This window comes from Oryzias melastigma, linkage group LG6 (assembly GCF_002922805.2).
Source record: "Oryzias melastigma strain HK-1 linkage group LG6, ASM292280v2, whole genome shotgun sequence".
Taxonomy (NCBI): Eukaryota; Metazoa; Chordata; class Actinopteri; order Beloniformes; family Adrianichthyidae; genus Oryzias; species Oryzias melastigma.
Window position 1 is genome coordinate 7,980,224 of NC_050517.1, and position 18,020 is coordinate 7,998,243.

At 39.6% G+C, this 18,020-nt stretch overlaps 1 protein-coding gene across 4 annotated transcripts in view; it reads right to left on the bottom strand.

The window, feature by feature from the left end:
• The window catches only part of LOC112141139 (septin-7), a 30,790-nt gene extending 14,736 nt beyond the window's left edge, over nucleotides 1–16,054 (bottom strand). Inside the window, exons 1-3 of one of the 4 annotated variants that reach the window (XM_024264200.2) lie at nucleotides 15,767–16,054; nucleotides 12,875–12,971; nucleotides 944–1,050 (exon numbers count right to left, since the gene is read on the bottom strand). In XM_024264200.2, the coding sequence (XP_024119968.1) occupies nucleotides 944–1,050; nucleotides 12,875–12,971; nucleotides 15,767–15,805 (243 nt within the window). In that variant the 5' untranslated portion in view covers nucleotides 15,806–16,054. Of the gene's footprint in view, nucleotides 1–943; nucleotides 1,051–12,874; nucleotides 12,975–15,766 lie in introns of all 4 variants that reach the window. The other 3 variants (XM_024264199.2, XM_024264202.2, XM_024264201.2) reach the window with 3 other exon arrangements.
• Between the last annotated feature and the right edge of the window lie 1,966 nt (nucleotides 16,055–18,020).

Consider the following 18,020-nt stretch of genomic DNA (forward strand, 5'->3'; position numbering starts at 1 on the left):
ATAAGTCAGAAATGTTTTTTTCATGGGAACATTCCTGGTACCGAGGAGGTGGGGGGATTTGGGGTTGACTTGTTTTTCTTTGGGGGCTCTGTCGCCTCCATATACAGCTTCCTCATGTCCTCCAGATTGGAGCTCCGACTTCTCATCTTCCTCTTGCTGGGTCTTCCTCAGTCTTTCTCCTCATCACATACTGCTTCTCGTCTTCCCGCCATGCGATGCAGCATTCCATCTCCTGCTCCAAATGAAGCTGCCCTTCTCCTCCTCTGGAGATTTTCTCATGGCCATAAAAGGACATCTCCAAGCCCAGAGGCTGTGCAGTTTCCTCCTAACCTCTGCAGGATCAGACTTCCTTCCTTTTTAGCCTAAACTAGGTTAACTGCAGGACTTTCCTGGATTTGATGCTGCTTTATTTCATCTAAAGTTATTGCATAGACTCTGGTCTTCCTCCCAGTCATTACTCTATTTTTCTGAAACATAACCAAGAACAGTTCACCTGTGATTTGTAGCTCTCTGACATTAGAAGCTTTTGACTCATGACTCCATCACCCTCAGCCCAATATCTGCTTTGTTCTTCTGATCCATGGAGCAGACGCCCCACAGGAGGAATGCACATGTTTTTTTGAGGAATCATCTCCAAGTGGTGTTCTGTTATGTGCAGCTGTCATGGTGTCTGCAGAGCCAAAGCTGCATCTTTTTAGGCTTTGCTAACCATGAGGAATGGGAGCACAAACTCTGATCACACAGAGGGATGAACATGAGGATAACCTCCCCACCCCCCACACTTAACAGCGGTAAGCTAAATAGTGGTAGTCACTGATATATTATACATTCCAGCAGAGGGAAGAGCATTTCAGAATAAAAGCTCAAAACCAAATCCAAATTGAAGAATGTGCAGAAAGACTGAGACTATTTTGGAAAAACACAAACAAGACGGACACCTCACCTGCACTGTCTTCTTGATCCGCTGGGAGGGCCCTGGGTAGTCTTTGGAGTACAGATCCGTCAGGAACAGAGAATTGATGAGAGTGGATTTTCCAAGACCGGACTCACCTAAAAAGGAAAGGTGAAGAGTTAGAAGATTATTTTACTCCTAAACATGAATACAGCCTCACTTCTGGGAGAAATACAGCCTGAGGTTCTTGACACTAAACAAGTATCCTCTCTTTTGGACCTCCCAGACCTCCATAGTCTCTGTAACAGTCCAGAAGTGTTGATCCACATCCACCTTTCTTTATCTAGAGACTCCATCAGCCCATAGTAATGTAGTGTCAAGATTCAGTCTTTATATACTCTCTAAATTGGGTAATTTGCCCTTTGTGGATCAAAAATATTAGTCCAAAAATGCCAGGTTTTCTTAACTGAATGCTTGTAACAGCTTGTTCAAGTGACAAACAGATTACGTGGAAAGGTTTTTGGCGTAATATTTGTACTGAGAAAAGCAAAAGGTGACAGACAGGTATGAGTTAACATGAGGTGGCCTTGTTTGGGATTAAAAGCCAACATGTTTCTTGAAGCTTCTTTAAGGAGGTGCACTAATGAATGAAAGGTCTTCCCAAAGATGGGGGTGCAAAGGACTGAGGTCTTTCTTGCAAAGTGAACAAATAAAATAGATTTTTTTGCACAGATCTGAAGATACTGCCAATAAATTTTCATACACAGTGAAATCTCATTTGTTATTTCTTAGAAAAAAATGGTTTTATACCCGTTGTATCATTTTTATTATTGTATATTCCTACCACATCTTAAACACCTTCTGACATTAAATCGGCGTGAAGGGACAAAAAACGTTGGGAATCGCTGATCTGGAATACTTCCCCGTGTGTCTGGTTTGGTTTGCTTTCACAGACAGCATTCTCAGGAGAAAACCAAAGACTAAAGCAGCCAGAACTGTCTAGAAAATTCACACAGGTCCAACAACTGCTCACCTGGGAGCACTATTACCCGTCCAAGACAAGGTAAGCAAGCATGAAGACGAAAACCCGGCTTGTCTCTCTAATTCTTCAATTATTATTGTACCAGCTTGGAATCTGACACCCATGCGGTCCGGCTAATGGATCTTCTTGCTGATTGCCTGAATCTTTATTTGTTTTTGAGACACAAAATGAAGTAAGTTTTATTAAATGCAAACAGTTTAATCTGAGTCTACTTCACTGTCACAGTTCCATCCACACACTGATGTGGATATGTCTCTAACACTGGCGACAACCTATAACCACCAGGAGCAATGTGGGGTTGTGTCTTGCACAAAGATACTTTGACACATGGGCGGGCAAGGTGGTAACCTACGATCTTCCAATCAGGGGTCGACCGCTCTACCTCTCCACCAGACAAAAAATACCCAAACATTCTAATTTCTTGACTTATCAGATTTTAAAAGTGAACATGTAAACAGGATAATCCAGTCTTTTATCTGATAACAGCAGTTATACAATGAGATGTTGGATGAACACAAATAGATTTCTCCTCGTAAATACATTTCCTTGCATGTGCCCACCTATATCTGAATTTATATTGTAGTTTTACATCTGGGCATGTAATTAAAAAAAGAGAACCAGAGAACTGGAGGATGTGAGATCTAGAATAGAATTACACATCTAAGGCATTTCCTTTTCATGGAGAATTCAAACTCTTAGAAGAGCCAGAGACTCTACAACAAAGTTCTGATGTACTTTTGTTTTATGATTTATTTTCTGTTGAATGGTTCCATATTTTTCCTTCTGTCCCTAACTAGACCTCCTTTCTTTTCTTTTCATCTTAACATGTTTTTATGACAGGACGCTTGGATCCTTAAGGACAAGATTAGTGGCATTTCTGGGATTAGTGCTTGTTCTGATGAACAGTGATATAAACATTTTTCAGAGTGGTAACTGCAAGCCTTCAGTCAGAGTGTGTTACCAGGAAAAATCTCCTCTGTATTTAGAGGTTTAGTCTTTTGGTTTAGGAATACGGTTTAATAGTGACAATCACAGAAAATCAATTGTCAAAAAATTCAGCAGTTTCTCTGGTCTTGTGTATGTGAAAGAAACTATGGTTGATCAAAACACCAACGGTTTGTTTCTGGTTTATTTAGGAGCAAAGAGGCTGTCAATACCCCTAAACAAATGCCTTTTTATTTCAGAGTTGATGAATTTATTTTGGTAAAAAATTAAGAAGCATTAAGAAGCAAACATTAAGAAACTGAAACTGGTTCTTCATTGCAGAGAAAACGAACTAACAGCTCAACATCTCACAAACATGTAGTGCCACACATTAGTTCAGGCTGGAATATGAAACTTGAATGTATTCACAGATTTATGGTAGGAGAACTACCATAAAACACACCTAACACTTGCATCTGAGTGTGTTTGAGCCCAGAGTCTGGAAGTGTTTTTTACTTCTGTGACAAGACTCAACAACTGTGCCGAGGTTATCTTGAGGAGGTGATCCAGACGATGTTCAAAGGACTCTGGTTCTGATTGGATCTGCTGGGATCACTAAATGATAAAATTATTGAAAATTACACCCTCAGTTACGTAATAACACTTGAGGGATAGAAAATGTCTTCATAAGACCATAGTGTAAGGCATAGTGCATGTGCTCTAAAGTCAGGCTAGTAGAAGTACACGTTTATTGCCATTAAACTTCTTTATACTACTCCTAAACAAGCCCTTCTTTCACTTACACAGTTAGAGACCCACATGGACACACAATAGGGACAGGTTATGCTCCTTGACACAATCCACTACAAATTACTATGAGCGCATTCACAATGACTGACATTAGGGTTGGTTTCCTAGGATGGTCCACCAGGCGATTCTGTCCACTTCAGTCTTTGCTTCTCTCTTCAGAAAGCTGTGTATGGAATCAAACTAAAGCAGGCCAAGAAGTAAAAACTGCCAGTATTTTTGCCCATTCAAAGCTGGTCTACCAGGATATCTTAGGACGAATTCAGATTGGACACGTTTGGTTCGCTTAAAGTGAGACAGACTTTGTTTGTCATGCTAATTTGAAACAGATTTTTTTCTCACACTAATGTGGAACAAATTTTCAGTGCGTATGCACTCAAGCAAACCCTTGTCCAAGACCAGGAACCGTTCTTAGACCCATCTTTTGAGATGATCTCGATTCATTTAGAATCAGACTGAGCTCCGGTTTACTCTGAGTTTCCCCCGTCTGAACAAGCTCTGTGCTCTGAGCAGAACAATGGACCAAAACAGTTGCCATAGCTGGGCATTACGAAATATAAACAGAATAGAAAAAGCTGCAGACCAAAGTAGCAGTAAAAAGTGTTGTAACTGACTTTGATACAGTCAAAATTGGTCAGCAAAATTTAAAGTTTGAATGAGAGAACTATCTCAACAATTATTACAAAGTGCAGGAATTCCATTATTCTTTCTCTCGCTGTTTAACCCCACCCTAGTAATTCCTGGGCAATAACTGAAAAGATCTTTAGTCATATGGTTTTGTTTACAAGCTTTCGCTTGAAACAAAAATGTCAATTTGACAGCAGTCTGAAAACAGACCAAAATAAGTGGAATTGGTCCAACTGACTTTTCTTGTCTGAATTCACCCTTAGAGTGAAAGAAAGCTACGAATACAGTATCCTGTCCAACGACAGTTGTTCATTTAAATAGGGTAGCCTTAAATGAAACTTAAAACTACTTTTCTAGAAACCACTTCTTTAGAGCAACAGCTGCCTTTTAGAAAGGACTCAAACTAAATGGGTTTAGAATGTCAGCGTCCAGATGCTTTGCTTCAAATCAAAAGCTAAGTGTTCTGTCTGATGGGGGCATTGGCGGTCAGAGCAGACGCATGTGTCCCGAAACAGAAACCAGAAACTAGAGGGTTCTGATACACACAGATACACATAACAAAGCAACACTCTGAGATGTCAGAAATGTTTGCTGCATGTTTACTATATTAAATAAAGTTAAAAGGGTCTTATCTTGCTTCAAAGCTGCTCATTACAGCAGTCTCCTAAAATAATGCCTCTCCTTTATTGCATTTGAGGCTTTGAACCTTTGCTCTCATTCACTGAAGTATTACTGTAGTAGAATATTTACTGATAATACATTTATGAATTCATTCCTGTTTTCATGTTCACTAACAGCTTGCTAAGTGGAGCAGGAATGAAGACAGAGCCCAAATGTGTGTCAGATCTGTGAGTCATTTCTGACATCTAGATATTTTTCTCTGTCACATGGCTGAGAAAACCCTCTGTAAATATTAAACTATAAGCAAATGGGTGCATTTGTTTTTGCTTTTTTTTTCTATGTAATAACTTGTATTTGCATTAAGTTTTGCATATGCACATTTCCACCTGTTTATTTTTGTGTGTACAAGTCCTGAGGAACAAGGCCACTGCTATCCGTGGTTAGTCCATCTATGGAACAACAATCCACCAGTTTTAAAAACACATGGGGGTTCAGCTTTAATAGACAGGCAGGGAACACTGCAGCCTTCAGCCCTCCAGGAAGTCCTCCACTGAATGCAATGTCATAGTTAAAACCAAAGTGTCTGGTTTCTAAACACAGTGATGCATCATGGCCCAGGCTTGTGTGAGCCTTCAGATGCGCTCTGTATACAACAGGTATTGATATTTTACATTAGGTAGGAATGGATTTTTTAGAAGCCAAATCAGTATTGATTTCTGCTGCAAACATGGGTCACTGAGTCCAATTGAACTGAATTTGTCCATATAATGATTCCTGACCTCATATTTTAGATTTCTTTTATAAGATGCATTAATGTATTTTTAGTCATTTTGTGTGAGTTCAATCCAGCTGTGGTTCAACCCAGAATAATGCATATTTATATCCCATGTGAGGAAACAAAAGTCATGTGATTTTGCAACTAAAACCATTTACAGAGTAAAACAGGAAATCAGTGAGAGGAGAAAATAACAACAAGGAGGTGTACAGGAAAAAACTGCAGGGTAAGCTCTGGTAGAACAATGTTAATTACGAAGATCACAAGCTTAAAACAAAAGGATTTGTTGAATGGAAACCAATAAAATAAACATGCCCTTCAATATGCTCTGTTAAGAAACAAGTTTAGTATCTTCAAGTCAAGGTGATCTCCTGTCTTCCCCAGGCCTACAACTTTCTTGTCAAACTTCAACTGCTTCATATTCCACCCCAGCCAGAGATCTTTGTTTCAGTCTTCATGCATAAAAGGTGGTGGATCTTCTTCAACTCCTCCACCAGCCTTTGTATTAGTATTTGATCAGATAGAAAAACAAGTGGATGGTCTTAAAAGAAACAAGGCTGCAGTTTCAGATGCTGTTAGTACTATGAGCATAAATACCCACTCCAATAAAAATTATGCTTTTGGTGTTTCAGACATGTTTTGTGGCACTTTTATCATAATGGAGGACATACAGCATAATTAAGCTTAAAACTGTGTTTTGAGTATTTCTGGTTCAAAACTGTATGGATAGATAGCTCTGATTTTGCTAGCCATTTTTGCTGCACTAGTAATGTTAGGTTAGGGTTGTGAGGGTCTGTAAGCTACTGGAAGAGCGTGGAAACAAAGGGATGATGGGAAGTCAGGGTTACTCTGCCCCAACAAAGGCAAATTTCTGCTGAACTACTTCTGTTCTGCATAAACTATGACCTAGAAAACACCAGTTTTTTTATTATTTTGGCTAAAAACAGCATAATCTTAATTAAAAGACCATTGAGGACACTTTGAAAATGGATCAAAAGGTGACTGCAGGTGGACTTTAAGGCCATTTAGGATTCTGCAGTGGCTTTTCAAATTAGATCTGGTGCAGAAGAAGGTTCTGGTGCTGTGGAAAACCCCCCAACCTCTTCCAGTTGGGGCTAGGTATTGATAATAATTTCCAGAAACGATTCGATTTACAACAGCCGGAATCAATTAAATTTCGATTTTTTTTTATTCTTAAATACAATTCAATTTTGAGTTTACACATTTATACACATTTGTCTAAAAATACATTAATATCTACAATATGTTTTGAATATATTAATCTGATACAGTTCATATACTGTAAAATGTATTAATGAATATAGAGATTGTTAATATCATCCAGTGTTACATAGATTCTCAAAAGGAGAAGTTCTAACAAAAATGTTCAGATCATTAACATTGTAAACATTGTTCTGCTTCTCCGTTTCAGTTTGGCCACTAGGTGGCGATCGAGTTTTAGCATTACACCTTATTCCAGAAGAAGACCGTATGAGGAAAAAAAACAATGTTTTAGATCACAAATGGTTACCTTGAAACACATTTTAATGAAAGAGTTTGCCTGTGAGTATATAAAGATGTTTATTTAGTCAGCTATGTTTAGGTCGACTGAGTGTTAGCATTAGCCGTCCTATGGGAAATTCCATTAAACGTTAGCATCAAGCTAGCAGACTTCAGCTTTATGTGCTAAATCGATTAATATTTTTTTAAGCTTAAATCAATTCTAATCGATTAATCGATCTTATTAATCCAGCCCTAGTTCCAGTGCCTATGAATTCTCATCAGCCTGCCCTAAACAACACACCTGCCGCCCTAAAACCACACAGCATGAGAGTCTTGGAGAGACTATGTTAGGTAAGTGAATATGAGCTCCCTTTAGGATCCACTGCAGTTTGTTTGTGTTAATGAGATTAGAGATGAAGACTCCATCAGTTTTTGCAGGTGTCAGCTGTACGTTCATGCTGTCGACCCCTCCAACCTGTGCCAGACCACAGAGCGGTATCCATCCAGATCTACTGACTCAGGCTTTTCAGAGTCTGGTTTGACTCTGTAATGTTGTCCATCAAACCAGGAAATGGAGTGTGGCCGTGGTGATGCAGTCTTCAGCAATGACTGGTGGCTTTCAACTTTGCGTCTCCTGGAGACAATCTCTATGTGAAGTGTGAGATAACCTGAAACCCCAACGTCTTTCTGACTAATTTTAGAAAAACAGCTGTTACAATCAGACTGGTTAGTTGTTTTTAATTCCTCTACTCATGCAGCATAAAGTGTCATTCATTAGCACAAAGACAAATCCATGATAGCATGGGGTTAAAATTATTTAGAAGTTACATATGCAAGAACAGACAATAATCTGTTTGGTGTGTGAGAACACACTGGGTCAAAGGAGTATATCTACAGGACTAACAAACAACCCCCCTGACTCATGCAGTTCTGCAAAATCAGGAGGCTAGATGAACAATCCTATTTTATCTGAACACACACACATGCAAAGGCTTAATGAAGTTTTAGCAGGACAGACAGACAGACAGCTTTACTTAGGAGGATTACTAGAGGACATAAACAAGTAATAAGTAAATAAACATTACTAAACTCTAAAGTCTCTTTCTCTCTGGGACAGAGAGCATTATATTATGGGCTTTGCTCTATCTAAGCACTGAGCCACACTATTGAATGCAAACACATAAAAGACATATAGAATTACACTGCCCAGCATCCCAATGCTTCTTTATTGTTTACTAAATTATCAGCAAAAAGTGAGATCCTCAATCTCATTAGTACCAGAGTTCTTTAGATTGGTCCAAGCAAGAGTTCTAGAGAGCTTTCACATCTGCCAAACATAGGGGACCATCAGAGAAAAAACAGTTCTAAATCAGAGCAATCCTCTCAGATGGAAGACTTTATGAGAAAGATTCAAGGTCTATCCTTCTGCCTCCTTCACAGCTTTATTGGTTGTTTGCTTTCTTCACAATAGGTGTAACAGATTTCAGAATTTCTACTTGTTCTTTGACCCAAACTGTTGTGATCTTGTCCTAGTTCATGTAGAAAATGCATCAAAGGTTTTCTCTCTGCTGCAGAGCATTGGATGTGAGTGCTTCTTGATGACCTCTTTCCATACTAGCAGCGGTTTTTGCTTCCCTTCCCAGTTCAGGCCTCCATGCAGGCTCTGGGTTTAACTAATCCATTCAAGAGTTTCTATTCAATCTCCCAGCTAGACAAAAGAGGGCAGGAAACAGATTTCTCCTCCCTCTGTGAAAAGGAAAAGACAGCACTGGAGAGAATGTGTGAAAAAACAAGAGAAAACTCAGCAGCTGAAAGTTTGTGGTAGCGTTCCTGCTAAGGGAGTGACCAACTGACGGAGAAACCAGAGCTGCTTCTGGGGGAAACAGAACCCGATGCCCTGCTGGTGTTTATGAGGGGAAGCATGGGTAAATCCTGAAGCAATCTGTCTGCATTTGAGGAATGCATGCAGGAAGAAGAAATCTGATCACAACCCGTGAAGGGCCGGTTGTAGGTTCATGTTGAATATTCCAGGAATTAGAGAACCTGAGTGAATACAAACAATCAGAGGTCTAGAGAGCAGGATATGAACTGTCCTTGATTGATTGGATTTGGGTTTTAGCAAATGTAGACGTTTGTCATGAAGCAAATCAAGTCAGCAGCTGATTTTCAATGATCATTTCCATTTTGCACTGTTTGACTAATCTTGCTCTCTTTGTTTTGATTGAAGCATAGAAGAGATTACCAAATCTTAGTGGTAGGCATTAGGAACTGTTGGAGATGAACCCATAATATTTATCTTTTATTGAAAATGCAGCCAAAATGTTCATTTAATGAGCGACTTTCAACTTAATTTCTAGGAGCTTCAGTTCAAAAACAGTGTGTGGATTTAGCCAAAGAACCTAGCTTCAAATGTGGAAAATATGTGTGAAAATGTTCTGATTTCCAAAAGTGTGCGGTGCATGCTTTCATGCAACACCACTATTCTCTTCACACCCCACAGTTAACCATATAAGGTTCAAGTTAATGTGAAACAAATGAGCAAACATGTATTAGTAACTTTGATTAGGAAACAGATCATGAAGACATCATCGGGGATTGAATCAGCATAACTGAGCGTGAGACATCATTGACAGAGGAGGAAGAAAGGTTCAGTGATGGAACGAGGAGGACGAACGACCCACATCCCATCCTGAGCCTTAGGGGGCGGAGCATCAGGCACAGAAACTGTTAACAGTTCACTGCTGTTAATATTTGCTGTGCAACATTTTGAGGAAGCAACATTAAAACAAGTAACGACATGTTTTCATTCATAGCTGCTCTCTGACACCCCCAGGTTTACAGCTGGATCCTCATATAATGGATTATAGATAGAAAATGCCTGTGCTTATTCTCATTTTAGCATATTAACACTAATGACTTACTAAGTGGTGAGGAAAATAAACACATCGAGCCACAAATGTGCATCCTATCTGTCAGTGTAAGTCATGTCTGTGATGTTGTGCAACAGTTTTTTCCTTAAAACGTCTCTGATTCTGCTGTGGAAAACCTTCACCACGTTTCACACATTTTTCAAATCTGGCTCAGAATAAAGTCATCCTCTAACTGCCCTGCTTTTAAAAAGCTAATTTCATTGACTTCATTCTGGTACAAAAGTGCTCCATCTCTGTAAACAAGCCCCGCCCCCATCCTGCGTGAATGGTGGCAGGAGTTTGTGCGTTTGACCTGCAGGCCTCATGTCAGGGTCCTTTCAGCTTCCAGTGTGTCAAAGGAAGCGCAGAAACAGCATCTGCATGCACATTCCTGTCCCCCTTCCTGAAACATCCCAGAGTTTTCAGCTCGGTTCTGTTACAACATCCACGAGCTTTCGCTTTCATCAGCCTTGAGGCAGAAACGTTTGTTTTTGTGAGAGGATAAACCTGCCAATAAAGCTGATATCACCAGAGATCCATGTACGGACAGGTGTTCTACCCGTCACCTGCTCTGCAGGAAGTTGCTTTGTTTTTCTGTTTTACACTGGGGAAGTATACTGACTGAGGGTGGGGCGTGTTGAACAGAAAAGGGGGGTGTTCAATTCCAAGAGAAAAAACTGGTTTTAAGGAGTTGTGTCTTTATTTTTTCTGTCATTCTTTAGTTTCTAGATCAAATTGCTTTTCTTTCTTCATAAAGAAAAGAAAAGTGTTAAAATGTTTTTGGTTTAGTTTAGCCACCACTGATAACTAGCTGCTGTTAGAGGAGCTCTTTTCAAACACACCCATAAGCTTTGTCATGTTCTTCATATCATTCATTACCTTTTCTGTAGAAGAAAAATGAAAGCATTTCATAGAAGAGTAAACCTCCACATCTGAGAGATGAAAAACTCACGGTTTAAAACCTAACCTTATGTAACCCCATCGAACCAAATTGTGGGGAAAATTAATCACTACTGCATGCCTACTGTAGTTGTGCTAAATTTAATATATTTAATAGTGTTTTATTACATTACATCAGGCTTGGTATAATACAACTGAAAAGTTTTTCTTCACTGTTACTTCCTCATTTGTAAATAAAAAAAAAGCATTTTTCCTGAATTTTTAGTTTTGTTTAGTTGTTTGTAATACACAAATCATTTATCAAAACAAAACTGTGACCCAAAAGTTCAAGTTGAACTAAATCATGGAGAATGTGATTCGTTCCATCTTTATTTATCAGTGACTCTTTTTTTAAGGACCACTGATTCTGTGTCGCGGTCCTTCTGACCTTAATATCTGCTTGGTTTGGTTGCTTGTCCTGCCTGCAGAGGTGTTCCCCTGGACTCTTGAAGTGTGCCAAGGGGGACAGACAACCACATGACATCACAAATGACAGTGGTCCCCAAACCCCCCAAAGTTTTATTTAGGAAAACTACTGGAATTTCTCCACCACATCCAACTCCTTCTTGACGCGTGTCTCTTTAATCCAAAGTGGCGTCTCCAACAGCTAAATTGAAACCCCCAAGCTAGCAAAGTTAACAAAAACAAACGTATTTGGAAAGTATTATTTTGCAGGAAAGAGTGAGTGAGGAAACAATAAAAGAGACTTCAACTTCAAAATAAAAGAAATCTGCGTTTAACAGACAAAAAACAGTAGTCTTTACTCCACATATGGAGTGACAGTTGTTCCCACAGACCTTAACAATAAAACCATAATAGGCCATAATCATAATGCAGAATATTCAGCAACTGCCTGCCTAATGTTACAACGATGCTGCTAATATTATTTTTAGAAAATACCAGTTATTTACATTTTTTTGTATTTATCCGTCATACATTAGAAGTCATATTGAGACAAAAGTTGCTGTCTGATTTTTTTATCTTCCACGTTTGACAGTTAAAGTCAAGGGAAAATCTATGTCAGATTTTATTGGCTCCAATGAAATCTAGTGTACAAATAAAGTTTAAAGCTGCTGCAGATCTTTTACAGAGGATGCAGATAAACTTTACCTCAAGTGTTAACAGAAACTGGAAGTCAAATAAATTAATAAATGAATAAGATCTAATGAATCAGACGTCAACTTCATGCTCGTCCAACTTTTAAGGTGTGATGGATAAATTAAATAAAAACAGTTAAACTGGCCCAAGGGCTGAAAAAGGTTAGAGACCTCTGACTTATGTAACAATAGAAGATGACCCAAAGCCACAAGGACCCATAAGTCTGGGTCTCCCTGTGCCGGCAGAATGGAGAAATTACAGTGTTGTTCCAGGAAGGGAATCTGCTATGAAACTCTGCAAAACCACAAGTGCAAATCGGTGACAGTTGATTTGCTGTGGCGATCAAAAGGTGAACAATCCCATAACACCCCCCTCCCATGAAGACAATACAAACGATTAAACCAGGAACATTTTTAGTAGAGACACTTGCTGCAAATGTTAATGTATCCCTCTCATCAGCTTATAGCTCTGGAGAAATGTAAATCCAAAACCAGGGACACCTTAATTATTCAAATCTATCAAAGCTGGATTCTGGGAACACTTGCGTAAATGATCGGATAAGGTCCATCAAGCCTCATCCTGGGCCTTCAGCCGCCCCCTAACTTCAGGGCTGAAGTGCAAACAACATATCCCCCCAAACCAAATTTGCCAAAGAAGGTGCTGTGTAAAGAAGTAGTTTTTAGCTCCTGGGCCGGAGCTGATGGAGGGGTGCTTATATATAGAAATGTCCCACTTACCAACAACCATCAGGGTGAACTCAAATCCTCGTTTGACCGACTTCCTGTAAACCTGGTTGGGCAGGTTAGCAAAACCCACGTAACCCTCCAGGTTCCTCTGCTGAGGAAAAACACAGAGACAGCATTGTGTTAGCATGCACTGGTCTGCATGTGTGTGTGCACACAGCTGCAGCAATTCATAATTCATATTTTAGTGTGTAACATGTGGATGTGTAATTAAATTTAAGTATAATCAAGACGATCATAAAACATGACAACTGATGAACTTTTCAGACAAAATCAGACTGATCAATATCTGTAAACCAGCTCTTTCTATGCCCCCACAGTCCGTCTGCATCTCTGACCTCAGTCCCATGCCCCCCACGGCCATCGTGGTAACATTATAACCCCCCACCCCCCACTGTTCTTCATCCTACACGCTACATGAGCCAAACACAGTTGATTACTGGTGTCGGTCACGCATGACACAGATAGAAATGTGCAGCTCTGACTGGTCTGCTGAGAAATGAGCCCCCCCCAGTTGAAGTTGCGCTGAAGCCAAGTATCAACGCAGCAATGGCAGACAAGCTGCAGGAAGAGCCGCCAACATCAACACTGAAAACTGGAAAAACAGACGATCCATTCAGCTCATCGCCAGTGCGCTGACGGCTCGATTGGAGGCCTCAAACACGCCTGCAGCACTTTCCAACCCCACCCACATACACCATGCACTCCGGAGCCCTTTACAAACCCTACATGTGTGTACCCCCCCTCACCACCACCACCACTCCAGAGCGCCATGTCTTACATAAGCTGCTGTGTTTGCCTGCAATTTCATCCTTTAGCTGATGAGAAAAGAAAAAGAATGCAGCCTGTTTGCATTCATGTGGGTGTGTTGGGGGGTGGATCAGATGTTATATGGACCCCCACCTTAACAAACATATAAACATGTAGTGCACTCTTTACGGTGCATGTGCTGCAGATATGTGATTTCCTGATCTGGAGCAGAAGGAAAATGAAAACTAGAAAAGATGCATTACCTGTGATAATGCTAGTGTGAATGCTTTTAGATGAAAGTAGTCGCTAGAGATGCTGAAAATGGCAATGAAATTTACTTTAATTGCTGAAGGGATTTCTTGAAAATACAAAAGCTATTAGCAAAATGTTAATTTTTTTTCAAAAATATTTAGTGCGTTGCTTAAATATGAGCTAAACTCCAAATTAGCCAAAAGAAACCTCATCCAAGGAAACCTTATCCAAAAAAGCTAGCTCGTTGATTAAATACTAGCTAAACTCCTAAATTACCTAAAATTCCTCAGTAAACTAAATTAGTCAAAAATGTTAGTCTGTTCCTAAAATAGAAGCTAAACTCTAAATTAGCCTTAAAATCCCAATAGAGAACAAATTAGCTAAAAACGTTAGCATGTTGCTAAAATAGAAGCTAAACTCTAAATTAGAACAAGAAAACATTAGTAGAGCAAAATTAGAAAAAAAAGCTAGCACATCATTTAAATACTAGCTAAACTCCAAAATAGCCTAAAATTCCTCAGTAAACTAAATTAGCCAAAAATGTTGCTAAAATGAGCTAATATCGGACTTAGACTTAAAAAAAAACCCAGAAGATAAAAAAATTAGCCAAAAACGTTAGCATGTTGCTAAAGTATTAGCCAAGCTCCATTTTTTTATTTCTATAAAATATGAAAACATAGCCATATATTTAAAGGGTTGTTGCTAATCTACTTCAAGATTTGAAGACTTTCTCGTTCATTTCCTATGGGGCATATTTTGTGCAATATTTCAAAAACTGTAAAGTTTATGAATACCAAAAATAAAAGTTTTTACGTGCTGAAAAACGCACAGAAAGGAGCAGAAGAATCACTATAGTTGTTTTGTGGTGGGGGGGTGAAAGGTCAAGCAGAGAAGCTGCAGACAGCTCAGCATTCATGGCTCATGCGGACCCCTCCCCCAGTTCAACCAGCCGTGATAGTAGATGCCTAGGACCTGATGTCATCCAAACAGCCCCCACCCCCTGCATTTAGCAGCTGATCCATGACCTCTTCCTGCCCCTGCAGCAGTGTTGCAGCTCAGCATTCTACACAGATTTATTGGGTTCCAGACTGAAATCATCCACTGATTCTCTGTTTTATATTTAAACTTCACAACACCTCCATGCTTCTTAAAATGAACACAATTTTGCTTCAAAATCTAGATAACTGTATGGCTTCACAGCACAGCAGGGAACTAAAAATAATCTAGAAAAATACAAATTTGCATAAAAATGAGAACTAGAAAAAAGAGAACTGAAATAATGCTGAAATACTGGGATTCTACCTCATTTATATTCAGAAAACTGCAGGACATTAAAACAGAAATAAAATTATCCAGGACATTCGGACTCTGCCTCGTTTTGATCCAGAAAACTGCATCATTTCACAGTGGATCACTGACCTAATCCAGGTACTGAGGTCCAGGTACTCCCAATACTGAGACTCTGCCTCATTTTTATAAAAAATCTGCATAACTTCAAAACAGATGACTGAAATAACCCCAAAACTCTTGGAGTCTGACTCGTTTTTATCCAGAAAACTCCATAAGTTCACAGGACACGTTTTCTGCCAGTAGTTTGATGAAACAATAAACAGATTCTTCTCCAGTTTTATATGAAGCCATGAGCAGACATTAACGTCCCAACAACAGCAGAAGTCATGTCATAACCCCCCCTCAAATGAATGCGCGGTTCCTCCCTGTAACGCACATCTGGAGGACGTTCCCGTTGGGAATCTCCAGATCCGGGTTCGGGACTCGTGAATGTCCTCACGCGCCGCCGGGGGGCGGGGGGCGTACTGGAGCTACCGAACCGATTTTTTATACTAAAACAACACAAATTTGGAGGAGAAAGGCGGGGGGACTTACGGCGATGGACGGAAGTGCAGCTTCTGGTCGTTCGATCATGGTTACCGAGTGTCAGCTCCCGACTGGACGGACCGAGCCTTCGCCGACAGCTTGCGGGGACTGCAGGAGAAAAGAGGCGCCGCCTTTCGGGCTGAAATGGGTCGAGTAAGAACCGGGACGCGGAGGACGACCGAACCCGAATGAATGAGGACGATTAGAGATGGCCGCTGACCCGTGAGCGCGCACGGACGGGGAGGAAATAACGGCCGTTTGCTTCTCTGTAGACAACCAGCGGAACTCAAGGAGCTATATCCGGTTGAGCTTTTCACAATAAGAACACATAAGAACGATTAAAATATGTTTATTGTAAATGAACACATAGTAGTCAGACGTCATTTTGAAATGTAGGCAAAGCAGAGAGTTTTACTCTTCTTTTTTGTCTGTAAAATACGGAGCTCCTAAAGGGACTGTGAAATATTTATTCATTTATTTGACTTTTAGTTACTTTCTGGTGTGCACTAATTATTGCCTGTTTTATTTATTTATTTTTTGCTACTATCTGGTGCGCTCCAGTTACTATCTGGTGAGTACAGACACCATGTGTGTTTTTTTGTTTTGTTTTGTTTTTGTTTCTAATTCATTATTTTTTCTTGTTACTATCTGGTGCCACTTACTGTTTTTTTCTTATTTTTTGTGTGTATTATCTGGCGCGCACCAGATACTATCTGGTGCGTATTAGATACTGTCTCGGAGTGAGCACCAGATACTAACTGTTTTTTTTTTTTTCAGGTTACTATTTGGTGGGCACCAATTACTTACTATCTGGTGCGGATTAGTTACTGTTTCGGAGTGAGCACCAGATACTATCTGTTTTTTTTTTTTTCTAATTTTTTTTTCTGGGTACTATCTGGTGGGCACCAGTTACTATCTGGTGTGCATCATATACTAACAAGTGTGCACCAGATAGCAACCAGAATTGTTTTGTTCCTTCACGGGCTCCGTAGTAAAAGTAGACTAAATAGAATCAGTTGGAGCCGCAAAGTCTTACTTCACTCATTAAATAAATAAATAATACACTTATGTGTTTTTCTTTTCCTTTTTTTACTGTTGTAAAAGTATAAAGGCACTATTGTTTCATTTTTGGCATTATTAAAACATAAGCATGAAGAGAAAATTGCCTTTTTTTTCCAACATTAAATAGTTTATAATTTTTGATAGAGGTTCACATGAGTTCCTTTTAAAATAAAAGACACCCTCTTGCAACAAGTATAGTAGTAGATGGTGTAATGTCAGTAGTGATTAAAAACAGTTTATTTTACCATTTGCTCTGTATCTAAATACGATATGTGTAAATTGAACAAATCAAGGTTAAATCAGACCTAATTAGGTGACCCTTACCGTATTTCTCGAATCATACAGTGCACTAAAAATGCTTTAATCAAAAAGAGATAATCTGCTTTATAATATGATATGCTGTAAGTATGTATTCAGGTTGGTCTTACTGACCTCTGATTAATTTTCTCTAGTAAATGGTGCAAAAAAAATCTGTCAAAATCTCTTGGTTTGTTAAGATTCAAAGTTGTACAGCTTGTGCTTTGGTCAAAATTGTCGATACAGGATTTTGGTAATTTTTTTACAGAGGGTAACAGGAAATATTAAAGTTGTAGACAGCTCGGTGAGAAAATGCTCTTGCAGATTTTTCAAATGGCATCCTGCGAGCCGCAGGTCATGGTAAACACTTAGACAGCATACAAGAGTAAGGTAGGTGAGATGCAGGCAGGCCATCCATCTATCCATCCATCCATCCATCCATCCATCCATCCGTCCATCCATCCATCCATCCATCCATCCATCCATCCATCCATCCATCCATCCATCCATCCTCTTTCGCTCATCTGGAACAGGGTCGTGGAGGCAGCAGTCTAAGCAAAAATACCCAGAATTCCCTCTCCCCAGCAGGTCCTGAGTCTTTCCCTCCACCCAAAATGTGTGCTTGTGCTTTGTAAATGAAGGTCATTTTCAAAATAAAATGTTTTACATTCTTTTATTATCTAAAAGATAGTCCTCGGACATTGGTCCAAGGGAGAGTGAAGAGTTTCATAATGATCAGACACACCATACGTACTTTAAAAATTTCAACCCACTGAGGCATACTAACAGCGCAAGGATCCCTTTCGTATTGTTCAAGTGATAAGTATTCCTTGTGCCCAGATTGACTGCTCGAAATTTGGAAATTATACAAAGTGGAGTTTGTGAGGGCATCCTACAGGCACTT